Genomic DNA, 17,436 nt, shown 5'->3' on the forward strand with positions numbered 1-17,436 from the left:
TAAGGAAGAATGAGGAAAAAGGGCCACAGCTCATACTTGGATGGGAACCTGGCTGCAGCACCCTAGAGCAAGGGCTGAAGGTCATCATAGGGCTGGAAAAGGTTATGGGTTGTTCCATGGCACAACCAGCAGCCTTTCCTGTAGGCAAAGGTGGCCCCAGCTCCCCTTCTCTTTCTGCTTATCAAAGTGAAGTTTCAGAAGTGGCATGTCATTGCACAGAAACAGATATCTGATTCCGGGCACTTTTAAATGCAACAAAGACATAGAAAAACCCACCAACAGGAAACTGGTTTCAGCAATTCAAATGGAAACAATGCTTTAATAATAGCTAGCCCTTTTATAACGTACAGCAGTCAAGGCAGTCACTGAGCTGACACTCTTCAGTGATGATCCCTGCAGCACCAGAGGTGGCTATGTGAGCCCTCAAGCACCTTCCTGGCCAGCCAGCAGCAAAGGAAAGGGGAGGATGTAGGGCAATGCTTTCCAATTCTTTCAACATGCTGTACCCCCACTGTTACAGGAAGGCCAGTGCTTCAACAAGAGACCCAGCTTGTACCACTCAAACACATAACCCTTTTAGCTTACATGGCCCTCAGCTAGAACAAGTACAGGCCTCCAAGACTTCACATGAGCATCCTCAGTCTATGAGTGAGAAAACCCCATCAGCCAGATGCTATCTAGAGACACAAGTTCATTTCCCAGCAATAAATTAATTGAAAATATTGAAAATACTGTAGAAGAGAACTTCACTTGCATGCAGCATTTCTCAGTGAAAAGATTATTCTTACAGTTAGATTCATACAGTTAAAACTCAACTCTACTTCAGCCTGTTGTGAATTAGGAAAAAAGAAAGCCATCTGATTAGAACCTTCGACTACAACCAAACTCAGTCCCAGGACTGCAGGTAAGTTACAGAAGCTGCTCAGGGCTGGCCAGCAGAAACCTGCACCTTGTCCCTGACAAACAGCCTCACCTAGAGCATGTGAGGGATGCATAGACACATCACACAACTCCTCAAAAGAAAGTCTTGAAGGAAACCAGCTAGCATTGCTCTCTCAACATGAACTAAGATCTCCTTGTGTCTCCCTATCAAGTGAGACACAAGTGATGTGTGTTTCTTGCAAACTTCTTGCAGCTGTGCAAGTAAGGTGGGGATGATTACCAAGTAAATCACATTCCCTTGAGCCTGTGTTTGCCTCAAGGTTTGGTAAATATTGGCCTTCTCAGACAGGATGGGTGCATTCACCTGATCCAGCCCAGCTTCCCTGTTCCAAGAGGAGAGCAGAACCTTTTTCAAACCCCAGTTTGGGGCTCCTGGGCATTCACAAATACAGTGATTTTTTTTTTTTTCCCCCCACAGATTAAAAGAAAACTCGACAGTGAGTATGATAAGAAGCTCTAGCCTATGCTACAGTGAGAGATTCTTGATGCAAAGGTGCAGGACTGTGGAAAAAGCCTTCAGTGGTGAAGATGACTGGAAAGCAGGACAGATTGCCAAAGATAACTGAAAGCTTCCATTGTAAGTTTTTAGAAATAACATCCATCAGGAAGAGTTTATGTCAAGCTCACCCTACATGGGTCTTGGGGCACAAATCTCCCACCCTATGAAACAGAGCTGACAATTTCCTTATTCAAGCTTTTTTTGTGCAGCAGGTGTCCCAGTTAACCTGCTTGCTGTAGTGTGGAATTGACGACTCAGCTCTTCAGAACAAGAGGCTCTGCCTGCAGAGCCTTCCTTCTAGCACATACAAACAAAAGAGAGCAGCACTTCTTTTGCTTGTCTCATATTGTGTTTTGGAACTCACTTGTGATGCTCTCAGAGGCTCCGTGCTCCCTTCAGACCTGAAATCCTCACAGCTGCCACAAAGTTTCTAGCAAACAAACTCAGTGCTTTCATTTTACACCGGAAACAACAATTATGTGGGAAATCCCCCTCCCACACTCCAGAGTCCATACTTTGGGTAGCTAGAGCTCACCATATACAGCTATATAGGTTCAGTGTTAGTTTTAAGATCTACAATGTAAAAAGTCACTGGGGTAAGCTTTTAAGATAAGCATACCAAGCCACTTCAGATTGAGCCCTCAACTATACAAAAATGGCAGAAGACAGTAGGGGACCAAAGCCTTCATTCTCCTCCCTCCCACTACCCTCTCGCTCAACTCCACACTGCCCTGCCTCAGCAAATACAACCTACCAAGTGTAGAGCTGCTCACATTCTGCCAGACCCTACTGAGTTCTCTACTGTTGCCTTTCCCAGCTTCTCCATTATCCTGAAGTGATCTTCTCAGGACAGGAGCTGCTGCTATCTGTACAGACACTGCCTCTTGCTATGCCTAAATCCAGTGCACATCCCTCAAGAGGATGCAGGAGAACCACCTGCACAGCTCCCTGCTGCAGCTCTGGTCTAACACAAGCACTGATTCATGAAATTAAGTTATAGGCAGGTAACCAAGAAACACATTATGGATACACATTCTCCTCAGTTCTCAAGGGTGCAACAGCAAAGGAAATTGCATGGGCAAGGGAAAAAAAATTAGTTCTCTTTTTCAAATACTTTCCAAAGGAAAAGCAGAATGAATAGGATTCATAAGCTTCCTCTTCCATTTTCTCCCTGAGGAAGCAGTTCCAATTCCACTATCCAGATGGCACAAGAACAAAGAACCAAGTCATCTTTCAGCAGATATGTTATAGATATGGTTAAAAACACAGTGAATTAACTTCTAATATAAGAATGCTTAATATGCCTTCATAAGCCCATTCTCTTTGGCACCTAAAGAGTAGAGATGACACGAGACAGTAATGCAGCTGGAACACCATATGCAGAGTCCATTCCCTTTTGCAGGGAGCCATTCGGCTCAGGCTGTATAATTAAGACTGAATTTGCTATCCCATCTCAGGGATGGTGAAGCTGCTTGCTGGGATGTCTGAATCCTTAGCTGTACCGATAGGCACAGAGGCTGTTTCTTGCCCTAAGTCCAAGCAGCTCCTGGAATGTTAGAACACTACCCTAAAATAAGATTAGACAAGGACTAGGCTGATGGGAAAACACTACCCAGAACCCTGATTTTACTATTTTAGTAACTGGTGAGAGACCCCATGACAGCTGGTGCTCATCTGTCATATTATTGTAATGCAAAATAATTCAGAAGACAGGCTAGAAAAGGTTTTTCCTTTTTACCTTGTTTTCTCATCTTCTAATCCAAAGTTTCCTCAACGTGTCAATTTATTCAACTGTTCATCTTTATGTCCTAGCAGTCAACTGTTTCCACTTAAATGAATGGAAAGGATCCCACCAACTGCAAGAGAAGCTGGACAAGGCTCATGCAGGCTGAGCTCAGAAGGGAAACTACTTTAGGGGGATGGCAAGGAGACAGTTATCACGTTCACAAATAGACACACACACTATTTAAAACCAACTCTACACCCTCACATTTATTAAAAAAAAAAAAACCAACAAAAAACAACAAAACAGTTTTTGCAAACAAATCTCATTCCTCCTTTCCAATTTAGTGGGATTGCTGCAAGCACTCCATGGCACAAGACTCTTGGGAAGCAGAGAAAGTGTACCACTTACATTACCTCAGTAGTATTTCCATAGGAAAAGCTGACTCCTAACTTACATCTTCCTTGAAGCATAGGCATGGGATTTTAAGAAGCATCCCAGCATCAAGTCCAAGGAACAGCACAGCAGCCATCAGGGGCCTGACGTGGCTGCCAGGCTCTAGCAGAGTAGAAGGCCCTCCTTTGCTGCCAGGCGCTGGCGGTGGATCTTATCCTGCTGTAGCTCCTCATGGTTTGGATGCCAGAGTTTCATGACAATTCTCTCAATGTTTAGGGCGTAGACAGTGTGTGCAGGAATAACTTCCTTGTGTACCTAGAGGTAAGTTAGAAAGAAAGTTTCACTCTTTCATACTCATTTCCCCACACTGCCCATGGAAGAACCTGCAAGATGATCAGAGCCAGCCCTGCAGAGCAGGAACACAGGCTGTCACAGACAAGGAGAGTTGTAACCTGCCAACACAGAACAGTCTGTTACACTACTTTGTAATGGAGTAGCAGGGTAAAGACATCTTGCTCCAAAAACACACAGAATACAATTCTACTTGGCCTAACACACAGCCCAGATGCTCAATTACATTTCTTAAAGTTCTGCTTCCACAGCCTTGAGGCTTTTACCTCAAGGCCTGCTCACAGCAGTGAAGAACAAGGTGGGAGAGGAGGGGGTGGAATTTCTCACAGCTAGCTTCAGGCATTCAAATTAGCCTGCTGGGCCCCAGCACTGCCAGAGATGGACCCACAAACAGGCATCTCTGAAGGAATATTCACCCACAGTACCTCAGACACCTCGCCGGGGCAGTCACACATAACCCACTGCAACAGCCTGCATGCACGATCCAGTATTCTTCTAAGCACCCATGTGGCACATAGAGGAAAAAGGGACATGCCAGGCAGGGCACTCTGCTGCACTGCTGTCAGAGGAGGAAGTATTCTTTTGTAGAGACAAGGATTTCCTCATCAACTCTCTGACCAAGGGGGACAGAAAAGGCATTACACCATGAGTTGACTTTGTTAGCTGTTCCCTAATAGTGGGAGCAAGTCAAAGCCAAATAATAAGTTTGAGAGAGAAATAAGGAAACTGACTGTGGGAGGATGAAATCAAACTCCCCTCTGTGCACATAAACTAAATCCAAGAGTGGCAGCTGATACACAGGACAGCACTGCCCCGGGTCACAAAGCGTGATGCAAAAAGCTTACCTGCAACGCCTCAAAAAGGTCATACATGTTCACTGGAGGGAGGGATGCTGGCAAAGTATCTCCAGAGCATGCCAGCAGTAGCGCTGCCTGCTGCTCCGCATCATCGGGTGGGGGCTGAGGGGCTACACTCTGACCAGCAGAAGGTGTCACACAGGCTGGAGGGCTGCAGACAGCAAGCAGTAAAACCTTCCAGTCACGAAAGCAGCACTAGCTTTGGTAGTAACACAGCAGGGGCTCAGCCCCAGGGTTTGCTTTGTTATATGTTAACATAGCCTTTGCGTATATCAAATTCTATCAGTTCTAATTAAAGTCTCTTAACAAATTTCAGTTTAATAAAAACAATGAAAACTGATCTTCAGCATCCCTCAGACCTGTACTTTACTTTTTGTACTTTATTGTGAGCTGGTAACCTTTGCTATTCACAACCAAGTTTCCACCCAGCCTAAAAAATGAAGGCACCCACAACACTCAATTGAGAGACATTAGCTATTAGGCAGAGTCGTTCGGAATGGATTCCATTTGTGGTACCATAACCAAGCCTTAGAACACCCACGACCTCCTGTGAAATGCTAGAAGCTCTGTCATGGACAAACAACTGCCTCACCATACACACATGCACTGCCTGACACATAGCATATGCTGTTTGACACTGACACTGCAAAACCAGATGAGCTTGAAGCTCTGCAAGTGGAAAGGCCTGCAGAAAAACCATTAATACGTGTGGACACAAGAAATGACAGACTGCAGCTCCTCAGAAGTCCTCATCTGCATCTCAGCCTGATGGTACAACAGCAGTACCCAAACAAAGCTCTGCCCTGCTGCTTTCATAGTGTGTGAAAGCTAAACACCACAGTTAGCAGATTCCACTCAGTCAGAAGAAAAACTGAACTGAGTAACTTCAGGACTAGCAAATTACATTTGAAATTAGCAGCATGCTGAAAAGCTCCTTACCACTCAATTAAATTGTTGTAAGCAACAATACTGCTCTTCTGCCCAGAGGCCTCTTCCCTGAAACCAGAAGAACTCCTGCATCACTTGCTCCAAGCAACAATTAATAACATTCAGAGGGCCAGGGGTCACCTTGATAAACTGATAAGGTAGCCAGAAAGAGACTTAACATTGTCCTGAACTCTGCTGCTGAAAAATCCCCACATCCTTCCTCCCTGTTCAGCATACAGCAAATGAAAGCTGAACACCATTAATAGATCCCACTCAGTGAGAATTAAAACTGAACAACAGTAACATCAAGACTAGCAAATTACATTTGAAACTAACGGTGTGCTGAAAGCTCCTTACCACTCAATTAAATTGTTATAAGCAACAACACTGTTCTTCAGGTATGGCTGAGGATTAACATTGCTTCCAAAGGCATACTTGAAGTGGCCATCTCGCAGCCGATAGGCTTTTCGTCTGGATATTACAGATGTCAGAATGTCCTTAAGATGGTTCTGGAATGAAAAACATTCTTGTTAAGCATGCTGATTAACTCATCCTACCAAACTACAGCTCAGAGAAGTACAGAGCAATGAGACCAGTTCTGCCATAACCACAAGGACCTAAAGACAACATGTAGGCAGGCAGAGTATTTTCACTTAACCACCTGATACAGGCTGGAAACAAAGAACGTGGCTCTGCATTTTAAAGCACAGTTCACAGGCTAATATATGATGTGCTACTTCAAATGTCACAAAGAGTTTTCTTAAATGCTAGGAAATTCCCAGCCCAATCCCTTTCAAGAGTTTTTATAGCTCACACTCAATGCCGTGCTCATACTGAAATATTGGCTCTAGAACTACAATGAAAAGCCACACATTTTTTCAGGCTGTTGAGGCGTCTGGAAGCTGCTGGAGAAACAACTGTCTGGAACTGCTTCCTAGCACGACCTCACTCCCAGACAGGGGACTGAGGTTGGCATCTAACACCACAGTTTGGGGAAGCAATCCCCAGAGAGCTAACTAACAGCTGCACCACGGGGCCTGACTGGGAGACGCCTGGTAACACACTGCCAGCCAGCAGCTCCAGCAGACAGTTCATGCAAGTACTGTTTGATTCTGCTACTTCCAGGCCAGACACCTTCATATGTAATGGATCTATTTTAAGTCAAACTCCTTAAGAAGATGTCATTCTCTTTTCAATGATGGGAACAGCATTTTCCAAACTAGCTACTCAAGTGTACCTAAGAGCTCTCCATAAGCAAGCACTTCGCATTTAACCCTCACAAGCACAAATCCAATATGTTAGCATCTCCAATGGCACAAACCCCTCTGATTCCAATCTCACTCCTCGTGAGGCAGCTGGGCAATCAAAGCAGCACAACCCCCCTCTAGTGAGGGGGGGCTGCGTGTGCCCCATACTGCACACAGAGACTTTTGCTGCTGGTGTAATGGGAACACCAGGGCTGCACAGCCCAGTCTCACCTCTACAGCATAAACCACAGCTGTCACCGCATCCTCTGTGACGTTGTCCAGCCCATGCTCGTATGCAGTTACAATCATCCTTCCTTCTAGCTGGCCACGCGTGGGAAGCATCATGGTATGGGAGCACAGCTTCAGGTCATCATCCTCCTGAGGATCTTTAGCCACAAACTGCTGGGCTCCAGACAGTGGATTCTGAGGCTGGAACCGGTGCTGCGATCAACACAATATCAGAGCATAAGATGATGTTAACTTGGTCAGGCTTCAGTTTGCCTCATGAAATATTGCTTCTCAAACTGGAGCACAAACACCCACAGAACATATGGCAGCAGGACAAAGGGAGCAGCACACCCACCTGTCCCCAGAATACTCATCTGAACTCTCAGTGAAATTTCTGAGCTAGGGTTGGTGTCCTTCCATTTAACTACCCACAAGCCTATTTGCAGCACTCTGCACTACCAATACCTCAGGTATTCACCACATTCTGCAGCAAGAAATTCTACATTTGCTCTGTGCTGGCCACCTGCTTGACTCATTCCATTTTCCTGCGAGTTGCCAGTGTGGCCAATCACAGTCCCTCTTACCTCTGTTCACAATGCACAGGCCAGTGATGACTTTACTGGACTTTCACATTTTTCAGTCACTTCCTTCTACACTGCAGAGTTCTCATCTACTTAGTCATTTCTTGTGCAGAAGCCCTTCGATATTAGCTAAAAATACACCCTATTGTCTACCAAACGTACAGTTTCCTACCAAGAATCAATACAGCGATCCTAAGCTTATGTGATCAAGTGATTCTTACACATCTTAAAAGAATAAGGATTTAAATACAACAGCTTCACCGCATTTCGGTTCCAGATTTTGTGCTCTAACCTCCCCATGCACTTCTAATACTCTAAGCAGAGCCGGGTAACTGTGCAATCGGTTTGAGAAGATTATAGCTGATAAGATTATTTCAGAACTGAGGCAGTTACTTAGGGACAAAATATCCCAGAACTTGAACTCACACCAGAAGGAAGCACGCTTCCTAATCCACGTGCTCCCATGCTATGCCCAGGCCACACTTTGTGGTGGCTCCTTGGAACTCAGTCCCCAAGCAGAGCAGGAAAAAGGTAGAGAGGAACTGATGATCTCAGTTTGATCATGCTTGGCCAATCCCCAAGCCACAAGGGAACACCACAAAGCTGGTTCACCAAGCACTCACAGGACACCTGCTCCCCAGGACATAAACCAGTGGCCATGGAATAAATACTGCCACGAGGCTCTTATGAGGGATCATAACAAGGACATGCTTGACATATAAACAATGAATATACAGCAAAGTGGATTTCTCACATCTTGGTTTCAGGAGAGGAAAAGGGGCCCTCTTTATTCAAAGGACAGTGTGGCATTTAACTCAAAGTGAAAAACCAATCCACCCACTAACACTGTGAAAGCACGGTTCTCTCACAGTAATTTGGAGGACTTAGGCTTTCATTACAGGAAAGCTTCATGTGTGGAAGGGGAAATATAAAAAAAAAAGTGACCTTCCAAATGTAAGCACTTCTAAGAGGAATATATTTTGGGAAACCAGAAATCAACTGGAATTAATCTGTAGCCATTTCCACAGTTGTTCTGATCAGTGAGGAAACATGTGGGCACTTATTCCTAACTTCACACTACTGGAGCATTACACTAATAAGACACAAGCCTCTTAAAATACGCCTTATGTAATTTGTGCTATAAGACATTCCAGTAACACTCCTGTACTTGCATAAATACACAGTAAAAATGTGGTGTAACGTAAGGGTGTTCAAGCAAAACAGTTTCCAAGACTTCCACTATACCACAACTTGCACGAGTGGATTCTCCTCCACTTGCTGCTGAAAAGCCACAGTGAAATTTGAAAACAGAAGATAACATGGATTGCCATCTCTATTCAGGCCACAGCTGTGAAAAATATTTTTCACAGCTTCTAAATACAATGAGCCTTCAGCTGGACTTGCAGCCCTCCAAAACACTGGCCTCTAAAGGATGCACATAAAGCCCAAATATTGCACTAGAGGTGGGGAGTGCACTTTGGCTGAGCCAAGCTAACTTCTCACAGTGGCGAGAAGCCTCAAATGCCCACCTTTCCCCCTGCACCCAGCTACATGGCTTCCTCATCTTTCTTTGCACTGACTTTGACACCCATCCAACCACAAGGAACGCTGATCCAACTGAATAAGTCAGCAAGAAAAACCTGGGAGTTTTTATTTGGTTGGTTTGGGGTTTTTTTGCTTGCTTAGCTTTCTGCCTTATTAGAGAGGTGAACTGGATCAACATGTGGTCTAACACTTGACAAAGCCACTTCACAGACACTCTCCCTTTCAGCAAACTTAATTCGGTTCCAACAGACCAATCAAATCCCTCCCACAAGACACAGTGCCCCATCCTAGTCCTCCTTCAGACCAGGCACACTGATCCGGAAGCACAGAAAGCTTCAGAACAGATACATGACAGTGTCAAGTCAATAGATAGACCCTTTGCTGCAAAGCAAACTACATCTTGTGCATTTCTGTCACCTATAGAAGGCAGTATCCTTGTTCAGAACCAAAAATGCTTTGCAATTACACTCTCTGAAAACATTCTGCTTTCTCTTTCTCCTAACCATTCAGATTGTAAGGAACCCTGCAGGCTGGAGCATACAAAGAAGCAATTCTGCCTGAATAACTATGAACTCACTGTTTCTTCAAGAGTTTTACAGATGTGTGAAGATATTACAGAGAATGTGGAAGATGAACAAGCAAATGAAAGATGTACCTAAGAGTTACTGCAGTGACCACAGAGCTACTCTGTTAGTTCCTGAAATAGAAGCAGCAGCAGCTCCCAGCTCTTGTGACACACATCATCAATATGACATAACTTCATCACTCTTGGCAGTAAGAACAATATGCTGTGCACAGCAGTTCACCCCCACAGAATTTCAGTAACACAGGACCATTTGGCTGCAGACACTTACATCAAACTTCTGCCGCACTGACGAAATCTTTTTCTTCCCTTTGGGTTTTCCAGGTTTGGTTGCAGAGCCACTTGGCCATGGCAGAGATCCAGCACCTTCTGTAAATTGCAAAAAGGAAAGTTTGACAGGCTTTACTGATTTAGGGCCAGGATGACACAACACACAGAAGAGCCCTTCACATTTAGCCCCCAGTTTAGCCACAACTCCAGACCAAGAGCCATGAGCCAGAGGAAGTACTTCTTGTGCTGGACTCCTTTGGGCTATCCACCCCTCCTTTGGGAGAGCCCGTAGCTCTGGGCTGCACCTCACAAACCCTAACCCCCTGGCTGTACCATAACCCAAACCCAATGATCGTGGCCCAGAGAGTTCTTTGGGAATAATGCTTTCAACAGCCTTCCCCTTCATTGGCTTTTGCTAGGCTGATGCACTCACGACCTTCACACAACAAAAATCAATGGTGGTAGCCTCCAAGTAAAGTCCCAAGGAAGGAACAAGCCATTTGTTTCACTAGGTCTCTGTGGACCAGCTCCAGACACAGTCTTGCTAACTAGCAGGACAGAGCCATCCAGTCTATCTGCCTTGACAGCTTCCCATCAGCTCCAGCTTTTGTCTTGGACTCCTGTTAAATGTCAAGGCTGACTGTTCATGTTATGCTGAAGGGAAAAGGAGAGGCCGCAAAGGCTGGTGTGTCCAGGAGCAGGACAGCACCTGAGTAGAAGGGTGATGGCAAGCAGCTGAAGAAAGAGCGAGCAGCACTTATGCATAACATAAGATTGGCCCAGAAATCCACCGTATGTTGTTTGATGGGAAAAGCCACAGCAGGTCAAACCACATCCCCAAAAAAAAAAAATCACACAGCTCCTGGCAAGGACAGCCTTGCCGGGCATCCACAGACAGGTTTCCAGGAACTGCACGCTATTCCTCTGGCTACACTGCAGCTTAAGACAACCTTGTACTGGACGTCCACGTGCTCACTGATAGAATAAAAAAAGTAGCAGCTCTTCCTGCAACCAAAAGCCTGGACAGCCCTCTTGTGGCTACAGCAGCAGCTTATGCATTCAGTCTGCAGTGCTCTCCCTCAGCTCTGCAAAGAGAACACCACCTTTTCCTCTTGAGCTGTGAGCAAAGCATGCCCTATGACGAGGTCCCTGCCCAGCTCCAGGAGCTCAGACCACTCAGCTCGGACACAGAGGGCTGCTGCCAAGTAGTGCCATACCCACACCAAGGACCTCACTGCCATTCCCTCACCAAGCAGAGAAGGCACAGCAGACATCCCACAGCTGGCCAACCGCAGGCATATTTGCTGACCACAGCAAACCCAGCCAGTTCCCGTTCTCTCCCAGCCTCACACCAACCGTGGGCTCTTCTGACTGTGGTTAATTAGCTGTTTTCAGGAACTCAGACGTACAACCAAACTATTGGTCTGGTTACAGAGAACATGGCAAGCTGAACTCCTTGGCTACGTGCAGCTTCACACTCTCATCACTGGAGCAAGAATATAGTGTTCTCTAATAGGACTTGAAGGATCAGAGTATTCAGCTGAAGCTTATGAATGCTCAGCCATTAAGATAAGGTTAGAAGCAACCTACACACAGAGATGGTGTACTATCCCTCTTAAAGCTTACCTACATCCTAGCAATGAGCTGAAAATCAACACTCTACAACAAAACTTGTGAAAATCCAACCATCAAGTGCAGGTAACTAAGAAGTAATAAAGATATTCTCTCCAGAAATCAAAACTGGTGTCACTATTCATTACTACAACGTTGCACTAGAGAACCTATCGAAGGGGAAGGTGGGAAAACACCACAGGCAATCATGTCAAGGACCACTCTCTCCCTCCGTCAAAATCTCACAGCTTACATTTTAGGGTCCAGAGGTGATGCTTCTGCTCTCACAAGATGCTTTGCTTGCTCTTTACAGACAAGTCACTCCCCTCCCTTGAATGCATAGAACGGTTTGGGTTGGAAGGGTCTTCAAAAGATAACCCCCATCCCATCCCCAGTTCAGGCTGCCCGGGGCCCATCCATGGCCTGGGGCACCCACAGCTCTGGGCAGCAGAGCTCACTGCTCTGAATGCAACGCTTCCCCCGACATCTAACCTGAATCTCTCCTCTTTTAGTATCAAGCCATTCCCTCTTGTCCTATCACTATCCGCCCATATAAAAAGTTACTCTCCCTCATGTCTATAAACTCCCTTTAAGGACTGGGGGGCCACAATGAGGCCTTCCCAGCACCTTCTCTCTTCCAGGCTGAGTAAGCCCACCTCCCTCAGCCTGTCTTCATAGGAGAGATCTGTAAGCAGGTCAAAGCCCCTGCACAGGAGTGGAGGGCTAGTTGTGCTAAGAACAGACACTGCACTTGTGACCTTTCTCCACTCCACAGCCCTTCCTACTCACACACAGGGCCCAGAGATGCAACATATTCACAATCTGTGCACTTTAAAACTTAGCATTTCGCCTTTCTGTTTTTCTAAGCTATTTCCTATTCCCCATTATCAAGAACCTAGGGCAGAATTATTCTGGCTCCTTTTCTAGGTTTCCATATTAACAAGCCTAACTAGCACTAGATGAAGAAAGCAAAATTTCCCTCCAGTATTCTAAGAAAAGCAGCATATGCCTTCCTGGCCACAGTCATCAAAGCTGGGCTGGTTCAGCCATCAAGTTTCAGACACGCTCGCCATCTTTTATTTAATCTTGATAGTAGGAGAATCAGTGTTAGCAAGCTGCAGCACCAGCTGCTGACGTGCCTTCAGAGATAAGCAGCAGTAGCCAAGCTCTCCTCACAAGCTGCCAGGTCTCTGCAGTGACACTGCCAGGCAGGGCAGTGTAAGTCAGGTGCTCCCAATGCACTGCAGCAGCACAGCACAAGTAGGAAAGGACAGAGACACGAGCCCCCAACTGGACCCAGCAGACAGGCATGGAAAACATCCACCCCCCTTTTCCCATTCTCCTCATTTTGATTGTCAGGGTATGGCTTTCTGGGTTCTATCTGTTTCAAGATCTTCCTTTAGGGAAGGATAGGATACCTCACGCTCCTGTTCTCTTCCTTCTCCTCCCTCTTCAACTCTCTGGAAAAGAAGTGGAACACAAAGCAAAGCTTGGGGGAAACCCCAACATTATGCAAGTTCCTGCTATCCCAGCAAGAGTTCTAATTCTCCGAACCATCTCTTTATTGGCTCAAGATGACCATTAAATAAAAGAAATGCTTGTTTAAGTTTTTCCTAGTTAACATTTAGCTAGGAAACAAAGTAATGTTCAAGTGAGCTATGCATTAACCCAAGGAATCTCGCTAATCTGACTGCTTGTATTCAACCATCAACCAACAAGGCAGCTCAACAGCAAGTCCACACAACAGTAAGGAAAGGCTTTAAAAACAGGATTTCCCCTGAGGGAAGGAAAAAAATACATAAAAGCACTCCTGAAAATGCTGGCAAAGATCAGCAAAGAAAACAGTCTCTCACACCACTTACATCAGACTTAGAATCCGCAGGGTCCTGTGGGAGCTGAGCAGGAATCAAAAACCCCGATCACTCTTGCCATTCAAGTAGTGTGAGCCTTCCTCTCACCCACCACCAGGTCCCAAATGTTCTTAACTGGGATTTGAAATTTGCACGACCAGTGAAGTGAGGAGGTGCAAGTTGTAAGTATTGATCCCATCGGTCACTGTGCACCTGTAAGGCCAGGTGGAACCACTAATCAGAAAGAACATTGGGAACAGATGGATTGTTTACTTTCTTCAGCTGTTACAGTCTCTCATTTGAAATACCCCCTGCAAGGCTCCCTACCCCAAATGCCACAATCCAGTGTACCACTAACCATACAAGTTATTTTTTAAAAGATGACAGTTTAAAAATGTTTATTTCCCCTCTTGTCCCACTTACACGAAGGTGGAAAGTACATGCATCAGCATTTGTGACAGCACACCAAGTGCCTCAAGCACACTTGTATCAAGAATTTGTTTCCATAAACTATTCAGAGAACACTTTCTACTCAGAGCACAGCACTGGAGGTGCCCTGTTAGCTTCCCATTCTCATAGGGACAAAAACCAGCAGGTGGCAGGTTGGCAGCTAGGGGAAAAGTGAACCTAGGCATAACATCAAGTACTCCATCTGCACCACACCTCTGTCTGGGCATACAAGCCACTGCACCACACACAGCAGACAGGCAAACAAAACGCTCATGCAACAGATCTGTCAGAGGGCAAAATGCAGGCATCTCCATGGAACAGCTGCACTGGTCCGAGCTGGGAACAAAAAACCCACAAAACTGCAAGAGATCACCAGCATGCAGCATCACCTGCAGAGTACAAAGCCATTCCTCTAGGAATACAGATGATCAAACTGAGCTTTTTCAAGCTGGCTTGTGCAGATCTGCACAGTGAGTTTGCCTGGAAGCATAGCCATCATGTGCTAAGTGTGGTCAACTACCACTCAGTTACACAGCCTCACTGACCAACAGAAACAGGTTCCTCAAGGGCTCTGAAACAGCTTCAGCTGCACTGGACAAGAGAGCCCCTACAAGGACTTGAAATTAAGAGGCTGAAGTGGGAAATAACGAGCACATGAAAGGCACCTGTGAAGCACCAGCCTCAGTACAAAGCAGTGTAACACCTAACCCATTCCTAGCTGGCTCTGAGAAGAGATAGTAACTTTTTCCAGACTGCCAAGTCTGAGCTATTCAAGTCAGTAGAGATAGTCTGCCCAAACAACTGCAGAAATGCTGCACAGCTATGTGACTGGATAAATTAACAAGTGGAACTCCACACAGACCAGCACAGCAGCACACACAGGAACAAATAACCCCAAATTCAGTCATACAGCAGTGCCACTGCTGCCATCCAAAGCCAAGACTGTGGGTTATGACCTATACTCCCACCAGCCCAGCACTCAGAAAAAGCCAACCAAGCGCCAGCCAGAGCAAACACTGCTTCACCCTTACACAAAACTGAAATGTTCCTGACCCTGAACAGTAGTTCTCCCCCCTCGCGAGCTCAGACCCAGCTACTTCAGGTACTTCCCACAGAGGAAAAACTGCTTTCTCAGTCCTTAGCTCACCACAACTGCAATGATCTTCTCTTCTTTACCACACAGCAGCTTCATATCTTAAATTGCAACTCGACTGTCCTTCATATCATATCTCTAAATTGACAGTTGTTTTGAAGATCAAGCAAAAAATAGCTTGTCAGTCTGACAACAGCCATTCAGAATGCTTACACAGTTAAAAAGGTTTAATATGAAAGGGGCAGAAGGTTGGACTAATTAACCACAGCTCAATTAAGAGTTAGGTGGAAGCATTCAGTAAGCACTTTTCTATCAGATACATACTTGATTTCAAGGTCACTCAGGAAAACCCAAGATGTTATCCCCAAGATAGAGAGGAACAAAGAGGGTACCACCCAGATCAGAACACAAAGGAAACAGCAAGCAGAGCATTTCAAACACAAAGCAGCATCTCCCATTAACTTCACTTCTCAGCACTCACAGCCCAACAGACAACCTGCCTAGAAATCAAACTTACCACAAACAGCAACCCAGCACATCAGCCTCTAGCAGAGCAAATGCAGCTTTGTTTTTCTGCTCTTAAAAATGTCACACTGAAATCATCTGGACAACTACCTGGCTACCTTTCTGCCTGCATGGCCAAAGGAACAGGAATATAAAGGCTCAGCAAACAGAACAGCCACATACAAAACCCAAACATATGTGCCAAAGCTTTACTGATTACTTTTAATGAAACTTGGGACTCACCTGGTGCAGAAACCAAGATCTGGCATCGAGTAAGGATGGCCAGGAGAAAGTCGTTGTGTGAGTGGACTGCATGAAGACAGACAGCTCATTAGGAACATGTTGGTGGTCACAGGACCAGCTCAAAGTAGGTCTCTGTGTCTCCCCACAGCTATGTTTTCACCCCTCACTTAGCTGAAAGTCACAACTTCTAATATAAAGGTTTTTTTAAGAGGTTTTTTGGTGTTTTTTTTTTTTCTCTTCACTAAACCCTGAACCTGCTACTAGAAAAAATACCACACAGCACAGGTGCAAGCTGGATTGCTTCTCAGTGTGCCACGCACCAATCCAGCCCTGGAGCATGCTGTATGGCAAGTCAGGTGCAATCAGCCAGCAACAAGGAGGCCTGGCTGTCCTCCCTCCCATGCACCTTCTGGCAGCGAGGCTTTGGGTTTGCATTAAAAAAAAAAAAAAGTTAAAATAAAGGAGAGCCAGCACTGAGCGTGGAGTACTCAGTACTGGAGAGACATGAACCTGTAGGAGCATGTCCAGAGGAGGGCCACAAAAATGACCCAAGGGATGGAACATCTCCACACAAGGAAGGGCTGAGAGCTGGGGCTGCTCAGCATGGAGAGGAGAAGGCTGTGGGGAGACCTGAGAGCTGCCTGCTGGTATCTACAGCGGGGCTGTAAGAAAGACAAGCCTGACTCTTTAGCAGGGCCTGTTGTGACAGGACAAAGGGACGTGGTTTCAAACTGAAAGAAGGGAGATCCGGGTTAGATCTGCTGTAAGAGCAGTGAGGCGTGGCACAGGCTGCCCACAGCTGCGGTGCCCCATCTCTGCAGACATCGAGGTCAGGCCGGACGGGGCTCCGAGCACCGACGGAGCCGTGGTGTCCCCGTGCGCTGCAGGGCAGCGGGACCAGCTGGCCTTTAACCCACCAACGAGGAGAGCCGCGCTGAGGAGGGCCGCGCCCAGCGGCGCGAGGCGGGCTGCCCCACCGAGGCCCGCCGTTACCGTTGTCCTGCGTGAGCAGCCGCCGCGCCTCCAGGTCGAACTCCTCCTTGCTGATCTTCTGCTTGAACCAGAGCTTCAGGTTGGCCCAGTACCTGCGGGAGAGAGGGGCGGTGCTGTTACGGCGTCGCCGCGGGCGAGGCCGAGGCCGAGGCCCGTGGCCGCGCGGTGGGACGCTCACTGCTTCACGTTCTCGCCCAGCGCCTCGCTCAGGCTCTTCTTGGCCGCCTCCAACTCGCTCACGTACGTCGCCATCGCCGCGGAACACGGGGGCGCGGAGGCCGCGAAGCGCCGTAAAGCGCGGCGCTCCGTTACGTCAGGGGAGGGGCGGCGGGCGTGCGCAGGCGCGGAGGACACGCCCCCTCCCGCGAGCCGAGCGGAGCCAAAAGGAGCCGAACGGGTGCCGAGCGGTCCGCTGCTCACCACCATGCCGGGCCTGCTGCTGGGCGACGAGGCGCCCGACTTCGAGGCGGACACCACGCAGGGCCGCATCCGCTTCCACGACTTCCTGGGCGACTCGTGAGCGGCGGGGGCACGGCCAGGGCA

General features: G+C 46.9%; 1 protein-coding gene and 1 long non-coding RNA gene across 5 annotated transcripts in view; one reads left to right on the forward strand and one right to left on the reverse strand.

Annotated features, from left to right (window-relative positions):
* Nucleotides 1–3,271, forward strand: part of LOC109369241 (uncharacterized) — a 122,605-nt gene extending 119,334 nt beyond the window's left edge. For 3 of the 4 annotated variants that reach the window (XR_014885177.1, XR_014885178.1, XR_004160762.2), the window contains one exon: nt 1,361–3,271. This is a non-coding gene — a long non-coding RNA (uncharacterized LOC109369241). The remainder of the gene's footprint in view (nt 1–1,360) is intronic. The other variant, XR_014885179.1, reaches the window with a different exon arrangement.
* Nucleotides 3,272–3,406: 135 nt separating this feature from the next.
* On the reverse strand, nt 3,407–17,434 carry TADA1 (transcriptional adaptor 1). The gene is made up of 8 exons (XM_085231501.1): nt 17,072–17,434; nt 16,894–16,985; nt 15,901–15,966; nt 10,151–10,248; nt 7,174–7,383; nt 6,053–6,204; nt 4,757–4,919; nt 3,407–3,875 (listed from the first exon to the last, which is right to left on the reverse strand). Exons 1-8 carry the CDS (start codon nt 17,380–17,382, stop codon nt 3,723–3,725), a joined length of 1,245 nt encoding a protein of 414 aa, XP_085087627.1. The 5' UTR covers nt 17,383–17,434; the 3' UTR covers nt 3,407–3,722.
* Between the last annotated feature and the right edge of the window lie 2 nt (nt 17,435–17,436).

Source organism: Meleagris gallopavo, chromosome 10, assembly GCF_905368555.1.
Source record: "Meleagris gallopavo chromosome 10, MGAL_WU_HG_1.1, whole genome shotgun sequence".
NCBI lineage: Eukaryota > Metazoa > Chordata > Aves > Galliformes > Phasianidae > Meleagris > Meleagris gallopavo.